The 21,312-nt window shown below is 42.0% G+C and overlaps 5 protein-coding genes and 1 non-coding gene across 6 annotated transcripts; 2 read left to right on the top strand and 4 right to left on the bottom strand.

Annotated features, from left to right (window-relative positions):
• Positions 1 to 6,897: 6,897 nt before the first annotated feature.
• SARC_08302 (hypothetical protein) lies at positions 6,898 to 7,312 on the bottom strand (the record flags this gene model as incomplete). The annotated part of the gene is made up of 1 exon (XM_014297724.1): positions 6,898 to 7,312. A coding segment is annotated over one exon (415 nt), but the record flags the coding sequence as incomplete, so codon positions are not given.
• A 31-nt stretch (positions 7,313 to 7,343) lies between these two features.
• Positions 7,344 to 8,666, bottom strand: SARC_08303 (hypothetical protein; the record flags this gene model as incomplete). The annotated part of the gene is made up of 2 exons (XM_014297725.1): positions 8,339 to 8,666; positions 7,344 to 7,947 (listed from the first exon to the last, which is right to left on the bottom strand). Exons 1-2 carry the CDS (start codon positions 8,533 to 8,535, stop codon positions 7,344 to 7,346), a joined length of 801 nt encoding a protein of 266 aa, XP_014153200.1. The 5' UTR covers positions 8,536 to 8,666.
• Positions 8,667 to 10,536: 1,870 nt separating this feature from the next.
• SARC_30178 lies at positions 10,537 to 10,608 on the bottom strand. Its single transcript has one exon. It is a non-coding gene; the product is annotated as a tRNA-Trp (tRNA).
• Positions 10,609 to 11,431: 823 nt separating this feature from the next.
• On the top strand, positions 11,432 to 12,471 carry SARC_08304 (hypothetical protein; the record flags this gene model as incomplete). The annotated part of the gene is made up of 2 exons (XM_014297726.1): positions 11,432 to 11,653; positions 11,938 to 12,471. The coding sequence occupies 2 exons, from the start codon at positions 11,432 to 11,434 to the stop codon at positions 12,457 to 12,459; spliced, it is 744 nt and encodes a 247-aa protein (XP_014153201.1). The 3' UTR covers positions 12,460 to 12,471.
• A 465-nt stretch (positions 12,472 to 12,936) lies between these two features.
• Positions 12,937 to 15,148, top strand: SARC_08305 (hypothetical protein; the record flags this gene model as incomplete). Its single annotated transcript, XM_014297727.1, has 3 exons — positions 12,937 to 13,455; positions 14,245 to 14,640; positions 14,711 to 15,148. The coding sequence occupies 3 exons, from the start codon at positions 12,937 to 12,939 to the stop codon at positions 15,146 to 15,148; spliced, it is 1,353 nt and encodes a 450-aa protein (XP_014153202.1).
• A 556-nt stretch (positions 15,149 to 15,704) lies between these two features.
• On the bottom strand, positions 15,705 to 16,528 carry SARC_08306 (hypothetical protein; the record flags this gene model as incomplete). The annotated part of the gene is made up of 2 exons (XM_014297728.1): positions 15,705 to 15,889; positions 16,507 to 16,528. 2 exons carry the CDS (start codon positions 16,526 to 16,528, stop codon positions 15,705 to 15,707), a joined length of 207 nt encoding a protein of 68 aa, XP_014153203.1.
• Between the last annotated feature and the right edge of the window lie 4,784 nt (positions 16,529 to 21,312).

Consider the following 21,312-nt stretch of genomic DNA (forward strand, 5'->3'; position numbering starts at 1 on the left):
TCGACTCTAGAGGATCCACATATATATATATATATATATATAAATATATATATATATATATATATATATATATATATATATTATATATATATTATATATATATATATATAATTGTCTTGCTCATGTTGATAGATGACTTCTCTTAAGTCCAAGCATGTGTGTACCTTCTTTAGTAGGCTTGTTTGCTCATGCCCACGTGTTGATAGTATTGGCAGATTCACCTGTGTTGGTGTTGTTTGTTTGTATATTTGTCCGTCCCGCACCCACTTTTGAACGTTGTCATCTGATCAGGGTATGTACTTGTGTGGAACGAAGTTTACTTATGCATTCCTGATGTTCTTTTACCTGACTTCTTGTCTCGGTATTTCCACAACTGACCATGGTAAGTTGCAGTGTACATCAGGTGGGATCATTGCGTTGTGGTCTAATGTCCGATAACTATTCTCGGAAACCCTCTTGCTCATGTTCGGGGTCTTCTTCGCGCGGTGTAAAATGATTCACATTTTGCATCTGTTGGTAAAAGTGGTCTGATTATCCCTGCTAGATATGTGCCCCAAGTATGGTAAAATGTCCATGGCTAAAAGTATTAGTGACTTTTTGTTGATGAGGTCTAGTACCTCTAGGACTGATAAGTACAGTTCTGTTTATACACTCGATCCATATATGAGCGCTGGGCTCCAGAGCCCACCAGTGCATTGTATGTGGTCCCATTGATTTGTATATCTATATGCAATCTTTTGTCTCGTGGGGTAAGAATTAAAGAATAAGGTGTGTAAGCAATACCATTTGCATTTTTAGTAACGTTTCTTCACCATGCATTCACATCTAGCATGTTTATCATGATAGCGTCTGCCCACCAAGCCTGTCAAATTTCTTTGTCCATCTACTGTACCTTGTTTCCAATAGAGATGATGGATTGGTTGAGATTGCTGTGCTGCACTAGCTGTAGCCTTCTGTCGGTTGCTTTCTTTCTTCTTGGGACACTTGCTGAACGCATGAGGTGAAGGATCTACACGGCAGATGGGCAAGGTCTTGGTCCTCGCTGGGTTGGGTTGGTATTACTCCGTCCCATAGGATATCCTCGGACTTGACCTGGTCCTGGTCCTTGAGGTTGACCCCCTGTTGGTGGACCAAGTCTTGGACGACTAACTCGTTGGTCTGGAATGGGTACGTTTGTCATTCGTTTGCGTTCTCGATTGTGAATAGTTTGCATTATTGTTGCTTGTCTCATAAGTTCCTCTGGTAGTCTGTGGAAAGCCTTCTCTGATATGTCAGACAAGTGTTAACTACTTGTAACCATCAGGCTTGGTTTGAACCCTAGATATCTTATCAGTTTTAGCCTGCTGTCCGTATCTGACTTGGAGAGGCAACGTGATGCTTTAAGAAGCTACATATTGATGGGCTCTCTTGCAGTTACCTTAATATCGCTTCAAGCTCAAGAATTGTTCTGCGCAAACGTGCAGCTCTTACTTATATATTCATGTCACTGGCATGAAATTCGTCGAGCTATTTTTCCATTAGGCAGTCTACTTGAGTTCTGCGCAAGTTATCAATAACTAATATGTCGTAATCTCCAACGTCGGTGAAAGTCTTTCCAAAGCTGTTTAGAGCTGCGAAAGTTGTTGAGTGCTGTACGTGACACCTCGGTTGCATCCGTCTGTCTTAACAACTCTTGCATCAGTGATAATTATTGTACCAATGGCATGTTGGTACTCGCAAACTGATATTTACTACTGACACTAATTCTATTGTGTCACGACAATCAGCCATGCTAGCACACTTGCTGGCTGGCCACTTGGAAAACTCGTTCATTTCAAGTAGCTTGTCCATCTCTGGATCTGAGATTTTAGCCTTTTCATGATATCTAATTAATGTTAGCTTACTCATACAGCCACTGATTGCAATTAGCTCATCTTGATCACTTTTATCAAAGTTCTTCACAGCTTTATTGTATAGCTCTGATAACCATTGATCCACTTCTGGTATCATTTTTATGGGTCAAAGTTTCTGATTTTGTGGAATGCTCGTACATCAATGAGTTCGTCCGCCTTCTATGCGTATAGCGTGTCTACTAATATGCCTATGATGTACGCGTTGCCCTCGTATATGTTTTCATCGATGGTTTCATTGAACTTTCTCGTTGCACAGTTGTTGAGTTAAATGATATACCCCCTGGTGTGGACTGATCGTCCAACTGCATAGCTCTTTCTCCATTACTTGGAGTGAAGTTTTTTAATGGGGCTTGAGATACTGGCATCGTGTGTACTTGTATTGGTCGAGTCCTGGCTCGACTTGTAATTTTTTCTTGTTTGTGTACGGCTCGAGCTCACTTGTATGCGTAGGCTCCCCCGTGCTGACTTTCGATCCTTTGATAAGGAGCAGAAGACGTTGACTGTTGTGTGTTCAATGTTCATTGTAGTGTTAGAATTCGTGATTTGTTGTTTGCACTATTTTCCCACCTAAAAGTAGTATCCCCTTGAATTCACACGTTCCGTGTTACATATGGAAGTTTACCTTTATGTTGGCCTTCGTTGTGGTGTCTATGTGGAAGTTGAATACAGTTCATTAGGCTTGATTTGATCGAACTGACGTACTCCTTGACACCTGTGTTTGTGTAGAGGTTTTATGTTTCGAGTTGATAAACTTTGGTTTATATTTGTTTATTTGATGACTTCTTGTAAACTTAGTTCACTGTGTCGTCAGCCTTAGTTCTTGGTTTTTCAGATGTCCTCGTGTTGAGTACCGAAATTCCGTGTTTTCGAAGTAAGTGATTCTTAACTGTTGTCAGTCAGTATCCATATTATATATTGTGTGTATCTTTATAATTTCTTGTATGTGTGTATAAATGTCTACTTGATGTGTTTTGTTCTTGAGCATCTACATATTGTGGATGTCCCTGCACTTGTGTTTACTTATGGTACCTTCGTTGTTGATAATTTTGTGCGCTGTAGTTGTGTCTTGCTACAAAATTACTTAAGTGTATCCGCATCTGTGTCTGTGCACGTGATCTGCTTCTGCAGTATTTGCATATTTATCGTTATATCTGTTTTTTTTTCATGTCAATTATATGTTTGCATGTGTTTGTATGTTTCATCCGTGGATTTATTCTTTGCGCTGGCTAATACGAAGCACGATTTTCGAAATAACACGTCGTTTCGCCCAATACATGTCGATTTCATCTGCTACATGCAATTTCATATGCTTTTCTCTGCCCTTAAATTGCACTCCCTATTGATACCCTCTACAGTGCTACACATGGCGTACTAAGTATCAGGCTACTGTACCTCAGTAGCGTTAACTTCCTACCTTCTTGTGTTGTCCCTTTCCTCGTGATTTGGGCTTTCTATTATTTCTCTTTGTGCTTTTCCTCCCTAACACTGGCACTGCGGTTGAAAACCCCTGTGGCGCAAATACCTAAAACTGCATAAACTGATCGACCGTTAGGAAACCCACTGCCGGATATCTGGCGCGCCACTTTCGTGTCAACCGAGCACCTTTCGTCGCGAGCTCTCGAATAAATAGTGCCTACATTAGTACTGAAAGCGTGAGCTTGGAAGTCCCTCCAGACTATGTTGCTTTTCCCCCCATTTGTCTATCGCCGTATATGCCATTTGTGAGACCCTTCAGGATCATATCAGCAAAAATTAGAGCTTATACGAGTCTGCGTTTAGAACACGTATTGAACTTGCGTATTGTGTCTCCTGTTGATGTTCGAATGTAGACGTTCTAAGTATATAAAGATATGAATTTACGTTTTATTGGCTCATGCCACGTTAACGTATAAAGTTGGGCCCAGATTATTTAACTGAGGGACAAAATACAAGAATAACCACAACGTAATTGAAACTTTCAGTCCCCTTATCGGAGACATGATTTATTCATTCTGGATTACTTTTGAACAGTGATCCTTTGTGATCGAACTTAGGATTTAGGTTAACGATATAGGTAAAGGGAAGCTTTAGATAGTTACACATGAAGATATGTTGCAATTAGAATAATGTGAGGGCATGTCCGGCCGGGGAGATACAACACTGCAGAATTTTATTACTCCAGGATAAACAAAACCGTAGAGAAATGACAGGTCATAGATGCTTGGTAATTTTTTTAGATTGCCAATTATGGTAAAATATTGTAGCATCAGGTAACAAGTCCTATGATGTAAGCCTACAATATTGTGTACATCATATAGAAACTAGGGGTCAGTCGTGTACATGTTACAAACTTGACATTTAGATTATAGAATTAAATGTTGATTCCAAATTTCTGGTATGAGCAGTGATAGACAAAGACGTTGGAATGTCCGCGAGCCCGTAACTAGGCCTTCCAGTCGAGTGAGCACTGATACTAGCGAAGAGCCAATCACCCCGAACGGTCAACAAACAAGCGAATGGAAATAGCCCTGAACACGAAAGCGATCCAAATCCGACACAGTGATTCGCAGGGGGTAATATAATCAATGCAAGTGCACCAAACTGTCAATTCAGGAATTATTCTCACCCACACACGCAGCAGCCTATGTTTAACACATGTCAGTGCTACGCCAACACTGGGCCAGATCAGAAATATACAATCACAACAGCAGTACCTCCACCACCAGAATTTCAGACCGTTAAGCCAGGTGTCCATTCAAGTGCACAGGCCGGATACCGCACAACGCAGCCAGGTTTCCAGAATGCTTGAGCAGGAGACCCCATGTTGGTGGTTATCGTCAAAATAAGCCATCCGAATCCACATCCGATAATCACAATACTCCTACAGATACTCGCGATCGCTGTCAAGTTATGGAAGCTCAGCTGAAAGAACTGACTGAGGACAATACGCGCATGAAGAAGTAACTGGCAACCACCGTTGTGAGCGCAAGTGGGATGCATCCTGGAGCTACTAAGGGCGTAACCCAGGATAGTCGCTTGTGAGTGAACTGCATGATGGGGTCCAAATGCTGGGGAGCACGGGACAACATGTGTCCGCCATATAATTACATTCACCAGGAATGTAGCGGATATGAACTGTATGTTTACGGACCTTCTGGACTAGACGGAGGAGACGATCACCACGAATTGTCTTAGGAAACACCATATCCTGGTGGAAGAAACAGATCACATTCTAGTGATCAGTCCAGATATATAAAGGGTTGTAATCAGCAGTAATAGTCCTTTCATCCTTTTCAATGCCATATTGTTTCCAAGTCAAAAGTGTGATAGCAACGTTGGGCAGGGTTGAGTTTCGTGCTTCGACAAGAAACGGGGTATAAACGGTCAATGCCGTTGATGGAATAACCATGGATACGAGGATCGATAATAGGTGAAGAAGAATCCGGCATATGCGTAACACATGATAGACGTCGTGCACGGTTTAATTATAGTTACTCTCGTTCTGAATAACGCTCGGCTTGAGTTTTTCGAGCACGTTTATAAACAGGGAGAGTGAAGTTGACGGCACCACTTGGGGTGGCAGGGCGCTTGAGGCCAGCACGTAAAGACGGCGACGAGGTTGGGTAGGGTCGTAGATTTACGAAAGTATTTGCCTGTGAGTTTTGTTGAAGCTTATTCTGGAGTAGAACTTGGTCTGCTGAAGCCATTCTTTTGGATCTTAGTGGTTGAACCCAACCAGCAGGAAGTGGAGATGAGGGTTCATGCTGCCGAGGGATTCGAACAAAAAGTCCAGTGCGAATGCTGATAGGACAAGCATCGGCAAACATGTGAAGATGATGTTCAGGTTGTGGAGTAACAAGCATCATGGTACCTCGAATAGCGTTATTAGCTAATGTATAGGCTGAATGGCAGGCAGCAGTGTAGTGAAATTTAACATTCTTGGAAGTAAGATCAGTCAGTGGGGCAAGAATAGTAGCCAAGTTTGGTATATATTGTGCCCATCAGTTCATGGTGGCACAAAAGGTTTGTACCTCGTGTTTGTCCCGAGGGGGTGGCATTGATATAAGTGCTTGGAGACGATCTTGAGAAATCGTCGTAAAATTATGTAAAGTGACTCGGCCGTAGTAAACCTTAAGGACGTCACTGATAAATCAAGCCAATGTTGAGCTAAGGCCGTGGTACCCCAATGTGCCATGTACCCATCGTCAACAAAGTGCTTAAGGCCTTGGCGAGAGGCCGCAAATTTACGATCCATGACTTCCTGTAAGGCATAGGCCATTATCTTGACACCAAAACATCAGCAATAGGACGCCAAACGTCGCCGGTAGATGTCATCCACGTGAGATAATCACGAGAGTCTTTATAATAACGCAGCGGATTGAAACTGCAGGCCATGTCCATGGTCGAAACAATATCGTCGGCGGGTTTAATACGTGGATTCTTACGTGCGAGAACAGCACTAGACATCCACGGACAAAAATAATTCCCGGGCTCAATAATTCCACGTGCATGGTCACGAGCACAAATTTCCTGTTCCCATTGAACATATTGTGGATTCTTTTGTTTATAAATAATACGCCGAGGGCGCGTGTTGACCTTGATTTTTATCTTAACCTCAACACCCGTAATATAGTTATGATTATCGGGATCGTAACGGATACGGTTAAAGGCTTCTTTGAGCTTATCGACCTCAGTAGGTGATCTAGATAGCTTTATAGCTAATGAATCTATTCCTGTCCAATCGTATTCCTCTAGGTCCCCGGGTGCGTCACGGCATATGCGATGGAATTCTACAAGAGCAGCAGTATTAACTTCGGCACGAACAAGTATGCCCACAAAAGGAAGGGATGTGATTGGTATAATACCAACAGAGGAAGGTTTTGGGGTAGGAGCCTGGAGTTTCAAGCCAAAAGTAGGTGAGGAAGTAGTGTTGTCCCAATAGGTAACAATAAGATTATCTCGTTGAGCCGTAAAACTGAATAGGATATCACATCCTATGGGAATACCATCAGTTAAATAACCTCACCGTTCTCATCTTTACCCGGGGTTCTGGGGTTTGAAAGGGACGTTCGTGAACGAGAAGGACGGCGATCACGGGACTGAGAGCGGTCCTGGCGAGAATTTTTAGTATTAGACGTCATTGCTTCAGACATAGTCTCCTGGTCTGGAACCACTGAGGCAGTTGCCAAGGGATGTGGAGCAGGATATGTATTCCGGTTACGTTGACCACGGCGGTCATTTCGATCACGAAGGCGGGGTGCTTGGCCATTGCCACGATTCTTGGAATCAAAACGAGAAGTGTTATAGCGACCGCGGTCTTGATTATTTGCTCGTGGGTTTGAGTACTCACCTACACTCAACAAGGTCAGCTGGGGGATAGTTCGGAAACTTTCGGGACCATGACTCGTCAAGTACAGCGGAAGCGTAAGCAAAACCTGCATAGATATGTAAGTTATGAAAAGATACTTTCTCCTAGTTGTCTAGACAAATGTTGAAGAAATCGCTGAACCTCTGATGCATTGTATCCAGAAATTGGATGATGATGTCTGCATCATAGCAGAGCAATTTATAGAGGCAATCCATGTTGAAGGGGTCATTGGCAACAGGAAGGAGGAGTGAGTGAACCGATCGGCAATCACGGTCAGCACCTACTTTGAGGTTGGACAACAGCATGTCATCGCTGATGGATGCATGTATGGGAGGAAGAACTGGCAAAGCATGACGCCAAGTCTTTGTACGGGGGTCTTGGTGGAACAACTCAGGGTGCTCGAGGATCCATGTTTCTTTGTAGATATCCCAGACGAAGCCATCATACCAGTCATTAAGTTCACCGGAAGAATTAAAGGCATCATGTTTGTAACGATAAACCCAACGGTTGCGAGAGCGAGACCAACGGAATGGTCCTACCGGTTTCGGGGGACGAGGAGAAGAATAAGATGAATCTGATAAATCAGTAGAGTTATTGTCATCATCCTCAGGAACATCGTTAGCAGAAGTTGGGTCGGGTACAGTAGTAGTAACAGCATCAGGCTGCGGAGGAGGGTCGGAAGAGGCAGTAGTTTCTGGTTTCTTCACACTAAAGTTGCGGGTAGCAAGCAAGGCTGAACGGAGATCAGCATAGATTTGGCAGGCATAAAAGCTTTAGCTTCAAGAGCCAAGCGGGCAGATGGATTTCGATTGTACTTAGCAGATTGCATGTTTTCGAGTTCGCGGTGACCAAGGATTATGGCCACTCTGACCATCATCTCATGGAATTATTGAAGCCATGTAATTCGGTGGTATGAGTTATTCCCATCAGGGCCACGGACTTGCTGAGCAAAGCGGTAGATGTGGGGGTCATTTCCGGGCTTGAAGAAAATATTAGCCATTGGGCCAAATTCAGTTTGACAATAGAGGTGAACTCTTGAGGTGTAGCAGACGGGGTCAGCCATGGATCAATCAAATGCCAAGATGGCTGATCAACAAACTTCATGAAGGTATTGATTTTAGCGCTGCGTTCGGAAGTTGTACAGCGGTTATCCAGCTTGCGGAAAGGTATCTCTTCGACGTAAGCGTGAAAATTACGGACCCATGGAACAATTGGGCGATCAGGATCAAAATGAAGAACACGAGGAACATTGCCCTTAGGTCTGTTGTTGTTAGATGTTTTGGTTTTTCTACCCATAGTGGTAAATTGAAGGAGAGCCCAGTTAGTTAAAGCTCAACAACCATAAGACAAATTGTAGAGCCTATACAGTACGACACGAGTTGGGATAAACGTTAGAATGCATTTATTTGTCTTGTGTTGGTTGTAGCTTTAGCTAATGAAAGTGAAGCTACAACCGACAGTTGTACTGCTTTTTATATCTTTGTCACACGAGAGTCGTCGTATTTCCATTCTCGTCTCCAGACCGACCGTTGGTAATTTAATGTCACACGAAAGTGTTTTGTCAGTTTCCGTTCAAGTCTGACATTTGACCCGCCAAATTACAAATAAGGTATCCGAATTGGTCTATGAACTGTTCCACAAGTTTAAGCAGGTTTTAGTCCATAAACCGCAATTCGCTGGCTAAAGTAAAAGACTAAAAGTATATTTAGCCTCCGCCACTCGGAGCTCACGGACTCGCGTAATTACTAAATAGTCACGGACTCACAGTCACGGCCCTCATAGCAGGCTCACACTGAGTCACACCCGGGCCGTCGGGCACTCACGTAACACAGCTGCACAACCGACCCACAACAAGAAGTGACTCGGAGTCGGCAGTCGGCAGTCGGCTGGCTGCATGACTGTATGAGCCACGAAGATTTGCAATTTTGCATAGTATGAGTAAAATTTCGTGCTATTTTAAAATATATATATAAAAATAATATCAATTTAAAAACCAAAAACAAAAACGCTGATACGTCTGAGATTAAAATCGGGGAGTACCCGACTAGGCGACTCCCCGCTTTCTAATGTTTGATTTATATCCTGATCCATTTCACTGATTTCAGACAAAGAAAATCTCCTTATTTTTCTCAGAAAATGTGTTTTCATAGCCTTCTAAATCAAACATTTCCCTTTTATTGATTCTTTTTTTTTTAATTATGTATCTGTTTCATTCTATATTTATGTTTCTTTTGGTTTAAAAAAAAATCAAATCAAATAGCTGTTGTGTCACAGTCACAACTGATGACAACTCACAAGACTGTCAACTGTCAAGTGTCAACCGCTGTGTGAGTGTGACTGTGTTTAGTATTTACACTATACTGTACGTCTGTGCCGGTGACACGGTGTGCCCTCGCCCATATCTCTAAGTCCCTCTCACGTGAGAGTAGAGAGTAAGAGTAGTGTGCCAGGGCGCCAGGCCTCCAGGTACCAGCAGACGCCAGACAGTCGAGCCCAAAAAAACCCCAAAACAGGTTTGTAGTGTCAACCATGTTTACCTCCGATTTAAAACAATATTGGTGTTGTAAGTACCGAACTGTTGGGTAATGCTCCTGGGCGTCATAAGAGTGCGAGAACTTGTAAGTGTGGGCGATAACTTGCAAGTGTGAAAACTAATAAGTTCGAAAAGTTCTAAGTTGTATAATGCGGTTTGTTGGCGAACGGCCGCTCAGGCTCGAAAGACGAGGAGGTTGGTGTATGATTGGTGCTTTGCGTACCGAAGTGCGGGGTAATATGAGCTGGAGGTTGGCAGATGACGATATATGTTGAATGAACTTGTAGGCTCGAAATTAAGAAGATATACTATATGATAGGCGGCAGGATTCTCAAGGAAATCCTTCGGAAATAGTATAAATACGTGGTTTAGTTCATTCAAGAAGTTTATTCTGCTAAGGTAGACGTTTATTCAACAATCGAGGAGTTAATACTAAGTTCACCGTTACATTGTGTTTTGAGCCGATCTAAGATTACAGTTTTGGTTTTTATATATTAAAAGGATACCGTCTGACAATCGGCAGTCTGACAGTGAGTTCGACTTTGAACACCTGTTTTATCCACAGATTGTTGGAATGATTCGCCCCTCATTTACATATTCTATAAAAATTTAACTATGTGTACATTTGTATTGTATGCAACACGGCAGCCGCAGGTGTCAGGTGAATATCGCCCCCTACGCCGGACATCACAATATTAAAGTATGAACACTACGGAGAAATCTGACATACAAATGAGACGAATTTATAAATAATAATAAAAATCTGACCGGTGAAAGGATCGAACTTCCGGCCGTAAGGTTTGGAATCTTACGCTCTACCGCTGAGCTAACCAGCCATATAAATAGGGACCAGTAACGATACCAATCACAAGTAGCTGGGTGTCAAGGTGAGAACTGGTCGACAGTATTTATTCATAACTGGCCGTGTATTTTTTTTTGTGGCAAATCAAAACGATGACAAATGTCATGTGGATTGAGGAATGAAGTGTGTGAATGACTGAATGTGTGATAGACTGATATTGTAGCCTCCAGGTATTTTGGAAAAGTTACAGCCAGTGCTAAGGCCTAGGTCGACAATTAACCAGAATAAATCATGTATTTCCATTGGTCAAGACGTCTTAAATATTTTTTTCTGAAACCGACATTTCATTTTCTCAACTGACGATATCGAAGATTCAAACTCTTTTCTAGTGGCTTTTAGTTAAAATTAATCCAATGAAATCAAATTTTGTATCACACATTTTGTAAATGAAGTTTCACAACGTTATATAAGTTCGCTGTTAGTCGAGCCAATCAGAAGATGCCAACGATACGCACCCCTGCACTCAAAGTCCAGACCGGTCCACGAAATCAATGGCTCAAGGTACGTTCTTAAGACCATAGAGACATTTTTGTACGCACACGAAATGATACACACAGAATAGGACAAACATTGCTATCGGTGGTGGACAACGAGATAGCGTTGGTAGCGAATTATAAACCGTCTGTTGCAGTTTTAAATAGTTGACACTATCGTTGTTTACCACCGGTTGCGACCGTTTACCGTAGACTTTATTGATTTATTTTGATAAATATGTAGAATTACTTCCTGATTATATCCAGTTCTGTAAGTAAGTAACTGTACTGTGTAAGATAAGTTAGCGTAAGATAGTCGGCAGTATGCCAAGTAGTGGTAGTATGTCAAGTAGTGATGATGAAGTGTTCTGCAAAGAAACTTCATTGCAAAGTCCACCCAGTGCAGGCAGTACACAACACAGTGTACGCCGTACGTCCCCACCGCATGCATCGCATGCATCGCATGCATCACGTCAAATTCCAAGACAGATCAATCAACTTTCAGCTTCGGGCCTTCAGGCAATAGCCATAGCGCAACCTAGGAAAGTATATGGAGAAATTAGTAAGTGTAAATCCAAAGCTGCGCGATTAGCTTTAAAACAAACGCACAGTAGATCACAGAGATTAGTAACAAACCCATGACATTCAAACGATGAACGCACTAACAGAGTTAACGAAGCACGCGCTCATGAAGTAAACGATGCACGCGATAATAACCTCGTACGGAAAACACTATTCAACGATCAGGAAGGTGCAAAACATCGTTGCACCAATTCATTGCAAAGGAGATTGCGGTACAAAATTAAACACACGTACTGCTGCCAACACAGATACTACCGCGCATACTGCGACCAACACAGACACTACTGCACGTGCTGCAACCAACACAGACACTACTGCACGTGCTACGACCAGCACAGGCACTACTGCACATACTGCGACTAGCACAGACACTACTGCACGTGCTGCGACCAACACAGACACTACTGCATGAGCTGCAACCAGCACAGACACTACTGCACATGCTGCGACCAACACAGACACTACTGCACGTGCTGCGACCAACACAGACACTACTGTACATACTGCGACCAACACAGACACTAATGTATGTGGTGCAACCAGCACAGACACCACTGCACGTTCTGCGACCAACACAGACACTACTGTATGTGGTGCAACCAGCACAGACACTACTGCACGTACTGCGTCCAACAAAGACACTACTGTACATACTGCAACTGACACAAACACTACTGCACGTGCTGCGACCAGCACAGACACTACTGCACGTGCTGCGACCAGCACAGACACTACTGCACGTGCTGCGACCAGTGTACGTACTAGCATAGACAGTAATGCGAGAACTGGGGTAAAAACAAGTGTGGTTTTCCAACGCCCTTGTTATGGGAGCACGTTCCAGCACGGTCTGGTCTATACTATTTTATCACGCATCGCTCTATATTAGAAGATCCGTTGACGGCAAGCGCCTTGAATAATGAAGGCTGTGCGTTCTGCCTGTTAGGGAGAGATTTGAACTCGCACTTTTGCAGCATTTGCAATAGAGCCGTTCACGCTTTCTGTCAAGATGTTGGTGATGCAGAGGGCGCAGGCAGTATTGGTTCGTGCTACTACTGCAAACCAGGTCCTATGGACAGTATCGCTCACGCGAACCGCATGAAGTTTGCAGGGTTAACTTACAGTAGGGAACAACAAACTAACTACAGCGGCTAAGGACGAGGCATGATATTATAATATTGAGCCCATACTCGGGTTCGGCCGTCAGAGTTGGAGCGCAAGAGGTATTCTCTCCACCCCACTCTCGCAGGATGGACAGCGGGCAGATGCCAGAGTTTAATATTGGTGACTGTGGCGAGTCGGACCAGGAAGAAGGACAAGATCCCAATGCGGAGTGGAATGCCTTATGGGCTAGAATGCCCCGTGTTGATCCACCAGAGCGATCCCTACACGTGCAGGTAAAGTTTAATAGAGGAAACAACACAAGATCATTCAGTAACAGAGGCAAGGAGGGATCCCCTGATGTATGCTTAATGTCATTGGTAGATATGTTTGATGTGGCTAATTTAGAGCGTCAAATTCTATTGTTGGCTAACCATACTATTAACGAGTGGCGAGCACAACCAACATCAAAGAAGAACGCAGTGGGCGGAACGAAGGGGGGATTGAAGGTGAATGGGTCGCATGAATTTACTCTTCCATTCACGGGGGCCCCAGATATGCACAAGCGCGCTGTGATCAGCTGCAAGGAGTTTGGCGAACAGCGACAAGACGACCATAACCCGCTATGGGTAGTGGATTCAGCTGGAAACGACGACCTTTCAATCAAGGTAAGAAATATGGTTTGTTTTATTGTGATTATATTACGGTTTTAGGGTGATTATATTAAATAGCGTTTTTAGGATTATATTGCCTGTTTTTATACAGAGCATGGACATAAACGTAAGTATAATGAGATTCAACCCCCATAGGGTATGTAGATTAAGGTAAGTAATCTTTTTTACTCGAAGTACGCATAGTACATGTATATGGCACGTGGTGCAGGAACAGAGAAACCCACCACTACACATGTGTGCATCTATGTGGATGGCAGTACACATACATACACATACATACCCATACACATACACATACACATACGTGCATCTATGTGTATGGCAGTACACATAGACGCATGTATGTTTACATATACACGTATATAGGTGTCTGTGCTGGTCGCAGTGCTTGCAGTAATAACACACACATACATACACATAGTACATGTATATGGCACGTGGTGCAGGAACAGAGAAACCCACCACTACATAAACGTGCATCTATGTGTATGACAGTACACATACATACACATACATACTCATACTCATACTCACACACATACATACACATACATATACATATACATATACATATACACATACCGTGCATGCACAAGAACATGTGCATGCACTTGCGAGAAAATATTCAGCGACCTGGAATCTCGATTGGCTGCTGGTAGACCAGCACGCGAGTATTCCAGGTCGCTGAATATTTGCGATACACATACACATCTCTGTGTCCACATATTCGTATCTACATAGACACATCTATATCTTATTATTACAATTTGTACTCAATATCAGAAACGGCTCTTAGCTTCTTTCAATAAGGTTACTAAGAACTATGCAAAAGGTGCGGCTACTTCACGGTCGCGAGAAACTTTCATGCAAGTCTGGGTTGTATTTAAGAAAGCAGAAGGACGTGAGGCAATACGTGGCAATACAAGACAACACGGTGGAATAGCGCAACGACTCAATACGCAGCTACGGGTAGAGGAGGGTATGGGGCCAGACCGCGAGATAGAACGCGTTACTATGGCTCTTCAATACAGTCGCCAGAAACGAATTAAGATAAGCCATGCTAATAAAGCAGAGGGTCTGATTGATCTGGGTAATGCGCCAGTCTCTGAGGCAATCAACCAGAGCAAGGCGCTAGACGCCATGAACAAGAGGGTTAGAGAGGGAAAGCGGCAGCGTGATGTAGATTGCGTTACACGGGAAACTACTTTCCGCGAGCATTGTCACCCGTTGACACTGCTACGAAATAAAGCTTGCAGATGGCACCGACGGGGAAGAGATTTTTGAAGCTCTTGCAATGCCGATGCAGATATTTGCAGCCGTCGGCGTGCCTTCCATGATGTATCGTGGCTTTGTCCCACGCAGGCCTAATTTTGTTGAGGAAGTGGAGGGCACCGGTGGTGTTGCCTCGCTGGGCACAACAGTGAATGACCCCGAAAATGTGTTGCATCTGGAGAAGGATAGAGCGAAAGAGGAACTACAAGCATTAGCGTGGGATACTGAAACTCGTTCTTACCCACAGTTGATGTCTTATGTGGGTATTCTAAGGTGGCAGCGGGTTTCCCCCCAAGATGGGGATGAGACCGAGCCCAATGGCGTGTTCGCTGCAAGAACAGCCCCACCAGCTGCTGGTAATAGAGTTTTTGATGACGATCATGGGGACGATACAAACATGGGCGCAGGATTTTAGATACAATAGATTAGGATTTTAGATACAATATATTAGGATTTTAGATACAATAGATTATGATTTTAGATACAGATACAATATCGCAATGAGGCCATGCTAATGTTGGTATCACAATTACCATTAAAGCCCAAACTGAGCGATATGACTTTGTATATGTTAAATAGATAAATAAAAGATATAAACCCAATAAGTTATATTGAAATCATATGAACGTTCTTAATTTTAGGTTATTTATTAATACATAAACGAACTAATTTGATATCTAATATAGTAAGTATAGTACTGTACTATGTTAATGAACTAGTAAATACTATTTAGTAATTATATTTTATAGTTATTTATATATTTATACAGCTAATGTGTACATTGTTTATGTTAAATAGTTTAAATAAATAAAAGGAACTGTATTCATGTCCTATCTCCCAAATATCGAGACAAATTATCAAGTTATTTACATCGTAAAGTTCGATGAAAATTTTAGAAAATTTCCTCAAACAACGCACTCAAACTTCACTCAAACTTTTGGGGGCAAAATTTATATATATATTTAAATAATTTAGTCCTCTTCAGCTAGATCGGCGTCGTCGTCTGCATCCTCGGCATCAATGCCTGCTTCCTCAGCATCAATGCCTGCTTCCTCAGCATCAATGCCTGCTTCCTCAGCATCAATGCCTGCTTCCTCAGCATCAATGCCTGCTTCCTCAGCATCAGCATCGACATCGTCGGGGACAATCTCGTCCTCTGTAATAGCCGGGCCTCCACATTAGACTCTATGTTATAAACGTACTCTTAAGCAGTACGTATATTTAAAAAGTACTCTTAATAGTACAAGGAACTTAAGTTTCCTAAATGGTTTTTAATGGTTTTATTAATTAATACCTTTTCCATTTTACATATCAGATATTTGGACGAGGCCATTAAAAGGCCCCAGTAAAATACCAACCATAAGCGAACTATATTTACTTTCCAAATCTATTTATATATGAATACTTCGGTAGCGAGATGGCTCAACCGAATATAGGTTTCCAGGGACTATTAACGTTACCTAGTTTATCCTCCGATCAGCCAACCAGATGTGCCAGTCTGATGAAGGATAAGTCGGTAATTCTTGATAAGTGGCAAGTTATTGGATAATGCAATAACTAAGGACATCAAGAGTATTTTTCTTTTTTCTTTTATTTTTTTTTAAAGATAGGATTTTATGAGTCTCTCAGATTCGCCCCAACGAAACATACCCTAGTGTCTAATAGAGCGACAATGAAACACTAATTCAGCGAAAACAGTACTGAGAGGACTATATATAGGCAATGTCTCAGCCTCACAATCCCTCAGAGTATTGCTGTTTTCACGAGGCATACCTAACTTTACTAAAAGTCTCATTTCGTTTATTTACTTTGATATTTTCACGATACTTAGAATTTACTTACGCGTTTAATTATTCTAAGGCGTTAATATCGCCTTGAGAGACCGAATCTTACACATTTTAAAGTTAGCAAAGGTATTAATTACTTAAACTACTTAAACGTAAAGGTAGAAAACTACCACAAATTTTTTCTTGTCCAAGCTAGTCCTTAAGAGACAAGCTAGCAGTCATAAGTTAAGATTGTGACCAAGCAAGACAATACTCCTTGTAAGAAGCGTAGAGCTGAAAAGAAGAGGATGGAGAGAGACGCCGCTGCTGCTGCCGCATTTAACGCGACCGCAGAAGAGGACAATCAATCCGTAACCGAAATCATTGCTGCTGGTATTTATAACCAGGACAATACAATAGATAAGGATGAAGACTTTCCATTAAGAGAGAAGTCCCCTGAAGAAAGAGCCCGCGGGCCAACTATTGCGTCTGCTTCGAAGCTTACGTTTACGAAGCCAAGAAGCCACGCAAAAGGATCGGTTAAGACGATCCCTACCAAACCTGATGAGGACAATCAGAAGGATCTAACTCCAATTACGGAGAAAGGAGACAACCCGCTCGAGGGAGAGGATGAGAAGGAAAACTTAGAGAGCCGACCCGAATCAGAATCAAACCAGCCATCGCACATAAGTAAGTTGATCGATGAGAACACTAAACTTAAGAATCATTTAGCCGCTCTTAAAAAGCGAATGACCTCGCAGGAGAAGGTGGTTGTTAAGAAACCGCGGGAGCAGACCGATCAAGGGTATGTATCCAGGCAGACCTCAAACGAGAGACCCCAACATACACGTCCACGTGAATCTACCCAATTTATACGCCCTGTTAAGAAGGTGCGTGCGGAGCACAAGGAACCTGCATACAAGCAAGTTAAGAACTGTGCTGATGAGAAATGTGGTTATGACATGTACCAGTTAACCTCTATCGGTTACTGGAACGGAAAGCGTGCCCAATATTGTAGACACTATCTTACAAAATGCGATAAATGTGAGAAGACCAATGGCTACCACACTAAATCGTGTAACGTCAGACCCGACATTAAATTGGACTGACGATACTACCGGGTACAATCGTTACAAAGAAAATACAACGACTCTTTAGACGAGCGTGTAATAATACCTGTATATTGCAATGAAAATAGAATCCTTGCGTTGATTGATCCTGGTTCAGAAATTTTATTTATATCCGATCGCTTTGCATTAATGAAAGATATCGAAAGGAGAACACAAACAACTCACTTCATTTTAGCTGATGACAAAACTTTTAAGTGTGATACGATGGCCACAAATGTTAAAATCTCCCTGGCCGATGACAGGAGTATCACTACCCAAGCTGTGATAGTTAAGATGTCACAGAAGTACGACATTATAGTCGGAATGAGCGATTTACTCACTCTGGGTGTAACCGTAGCTGGTTTACCGAATAACATAGATCCATTATAGGATCAATCATACGATAACTGTCTGAATCAATATAAGCCCCCGTCAGACACAGTCAAGGCATTCATACTTGACTTTGCGAACAAAATCATATATCTGATTCTGGTTAATAAGAAGATAAAGATCACAAATTGGGGCAAAATTCCGTTTTATCGACGGATATGTCAGCCTTGACTTAACCAAGGTGGACTTTACACAGTTGAAGTGTCCCTCAAGGAACTATGTATCCTGGAGACACGAGGCTGTGGTAAAAGAACAAGTTGAGAGACTACAGATCTCAAGCAAGTTTCAATAGCAAGAAAACTCTTTTTCTTGAATGAAATCACAAGAGTTGCGTCACTCCGAAAAGCGGATCAAATTATTAACCACATCGTGTTAATAATACTTTTGCTCCTATGAGAGCATTGCTCCGAAAGCCGATAGCTAGGAGAGAATTGCTATGAAAGCCAAGCAACATTAATTGATCGGCGTAAGAGCGAGTAGCAGATATTATGCTATAGAACAATATCTAAGTGTTAAAGTGTTCTGCAAAAGGTTTCTCATATTGACCATATGATTTGTCACCCTGGCCAACCCAAGCGGTTGAACACTAGCACAAACACCATGAGTATAAAACCAAAGGTGAGGTTGTAAATAAAGATATACAATTATACTTTATTCAAAGACTACCATCTTACACTCTAACACAAGTTGAGAAATGGCTAGCAGATGGAGTGATAGAATTTATCTATCAACAGACGCCAGTTAACTTGGCATTGCTAGCTGCAGAACAACATAACTCTGACGGATCGTTTAAGAAAGTCAGAGTATGTTTAGATATGAGTCCGATAAATAAAATTTTACCGACTAATAGCTTTCGCCTACCTCGTATTAACGAGCTACTGCGAAGGATGGAAGGTGCTACAGTATTTACAACTATAGACCTTACACAAGGATACCATCAAATGCAGATATATGAACCACATCGTAAATACTTTAGTTTTACGTCGAAAGGTAAACAATACCGGTTCAGAGGTGCACCTTTCGGTTACAATCTTTACCAGCATTCTTCTAACAAGTAATGGAGGAAATGTTTGCAGACATGCCTAACGTGCAAGTCTATATAGATGACATAGTCATCTTCTCTAAAACTAAGGGCGAACACGCCGCATTAGTCAGACGAGTCCTTAAGTACCTTTTCCATTTTACATATTAGATATTTGGACGAGACCATTGAAAGGCCTCAGTAAAATACCAAACTTAAAAGTTGGTCTAGTTCTATTAATAGAACTATATTTACTTTCCAACTTTATTTATATCTGAATACTTCGGTAGCGAGATAGCTCATCCAAATATAGGTTTCTAGTGACTATTAACGTTACCTAGTTGATCCTCCGATCAGCCAACCAGATGTGCCAGTCTGATGAAGGCTAAGTCGGTAATTCTTGATAGTGGCAAGTTATTGGTTAAGACAATAACTAAGGACATCAAGAGTATTTTTTCTTCTTCTTCTAAAGATATGATTTTATGAGTCTCTCGAGTTCGCCCCAGTGAAACATACCATAGTTTCTAATAGAGCGACAACGAAACACTAAATAAAATCCCTTCGGCGGAAACAGTACTGAGAGGATTATATATAGGCAATTTCTCAGCCTCACAATCCCTCAGAGTATTGCTGTTTTCACGAGGCATACCTAACTTTACTAAATGTCTTATTTCATTTATTTACTTTGATATTTTCACGATACTTAGAATTTACCTACGCGTTTGTTTATTCTAAGGCGTTAATATCGCCTTGAGAGACTGAATCTTACACATTTTAAAGTTAGCAAAGGTATTAATTACTTAGACTACTTAAACGTAAAGGTAGATTAACTATCACAATTTTTTTTCTTGTCCAAGCTAGTCCTTAAGAGACACTTCTTTGATGTGGCGTCACCGTTTAACTTGCTCTATCCATTAAAGGATAAGATTATAATTTACCTACGCGTATATCTATTCTAAAACATTAGTATCGCCTTTATTAGACCGAATCTTACAACCTGATACTCTGCTATCTTCTTGGTAGTGTTTCAACGCTTTTGCCTTTTTAATAAGGCTATATTGCGTATTTCTCGCAAGCAAGGATATACAACGTTATAAATACGTTGTACCTTCTCTAACCATGGTAACTCATGATGATCAGGTTCGTCCTTGTTAAAGGGTATTTGTAACTCACTATATCTGCCACGAAAATAGTGAGCGGGTGTAGTTCCTGTGACCGGATCAGCACACTCATTCATTTATGTTTGTACTCACTTACGCTGGTACGGCCAATCATCTGCATCATCCGTTAATGCAGTACGCACGAAGAACTTAAGTTTTCTATGGCGCGTTTCATTACGCGCCTTGCGTTTGCGGCTCATATGGCACACCTCTCTTATGGCATATGCCTGATACGAGTACTAGCGATTTCATATTGTCACCGCAGTACTCACTACCGTTATCAGTGCACATATTACCGTCAGCAAAGACTTGGTAACATACTTCTGCCACGGTCTGCGTATTCTTATCCTTTGATGGATAGAGCAAGTTAAACCGTGACGCCACATCAAAGAAGTGGCATACGTAACGGTCGCCTGTGTGCTCGGACGTGGGCAGGTCAACCAGATCAATGATGACCCTGCGCCATGGAACATCTTCAGTCACACTCTTAAGCGGTGCAAAACCATAGCGCTTGATCTGATTGAGATCACAGTCTGAGCATGACTGGTATACTCTGTCAACTAAAGTTGCCAGCTTAGGGTGCGCGATCCCATTTCGCTTAACATCTTTAAGTGCGTCTACTACGTTCTGATGCTTCAGCTTATGGTTTTGCGTCAGCCAAGCAAGAATGTTTTTATCATTCTGCTCCTCCAGAATAAAGGTAGGGTGTTGAGAATCCACTTGCGTGGTCTCTAAGTCTGTAGTGTTTTCAGACTCCTGTCCTGCTTTTGCATGAGCGTCATAATCGCGCTCATGTGCGTCGGATACACCTGACTTATTAAATAGTCGCATTATATGTATATATGCTTCAGGATTGTCTTTCATTAATCTCTTTAAAAATAAGGTTTGAAAGACCTCGGGCTTGGACTTTATGTTATTAAACAGAGTCCTAGCTAGAGATTGGCGCTTCTTAACAGTGTCAATAGTAGATTGAATTTCTTGTGCACAGACGTTAAATGCTGTGTTGCCTTTGAACTGCTTAACGTTCAATTTGGTAGGTAGTGGAATCTCTGATTCTTTGACCTTGTTAAGGAAGGTCTCATAAGGGGTACATTTGGTTGTTCCAATGGGACCTACACGACATAAAATAGTTT

Source organism: Sphaeroforma arctica (assembly GCF_001186125.1).
Source record: "Sphaeroforma arctica JP610 unplaced genomic scaffold supercont1.733, whole genome shotgun sequence".
Taxonomy (NCBI): domain Eukaryota; class Ichthyosporea; order Ichthyophonida; genus Sphaeroforma; species Sphaeroforma arctica.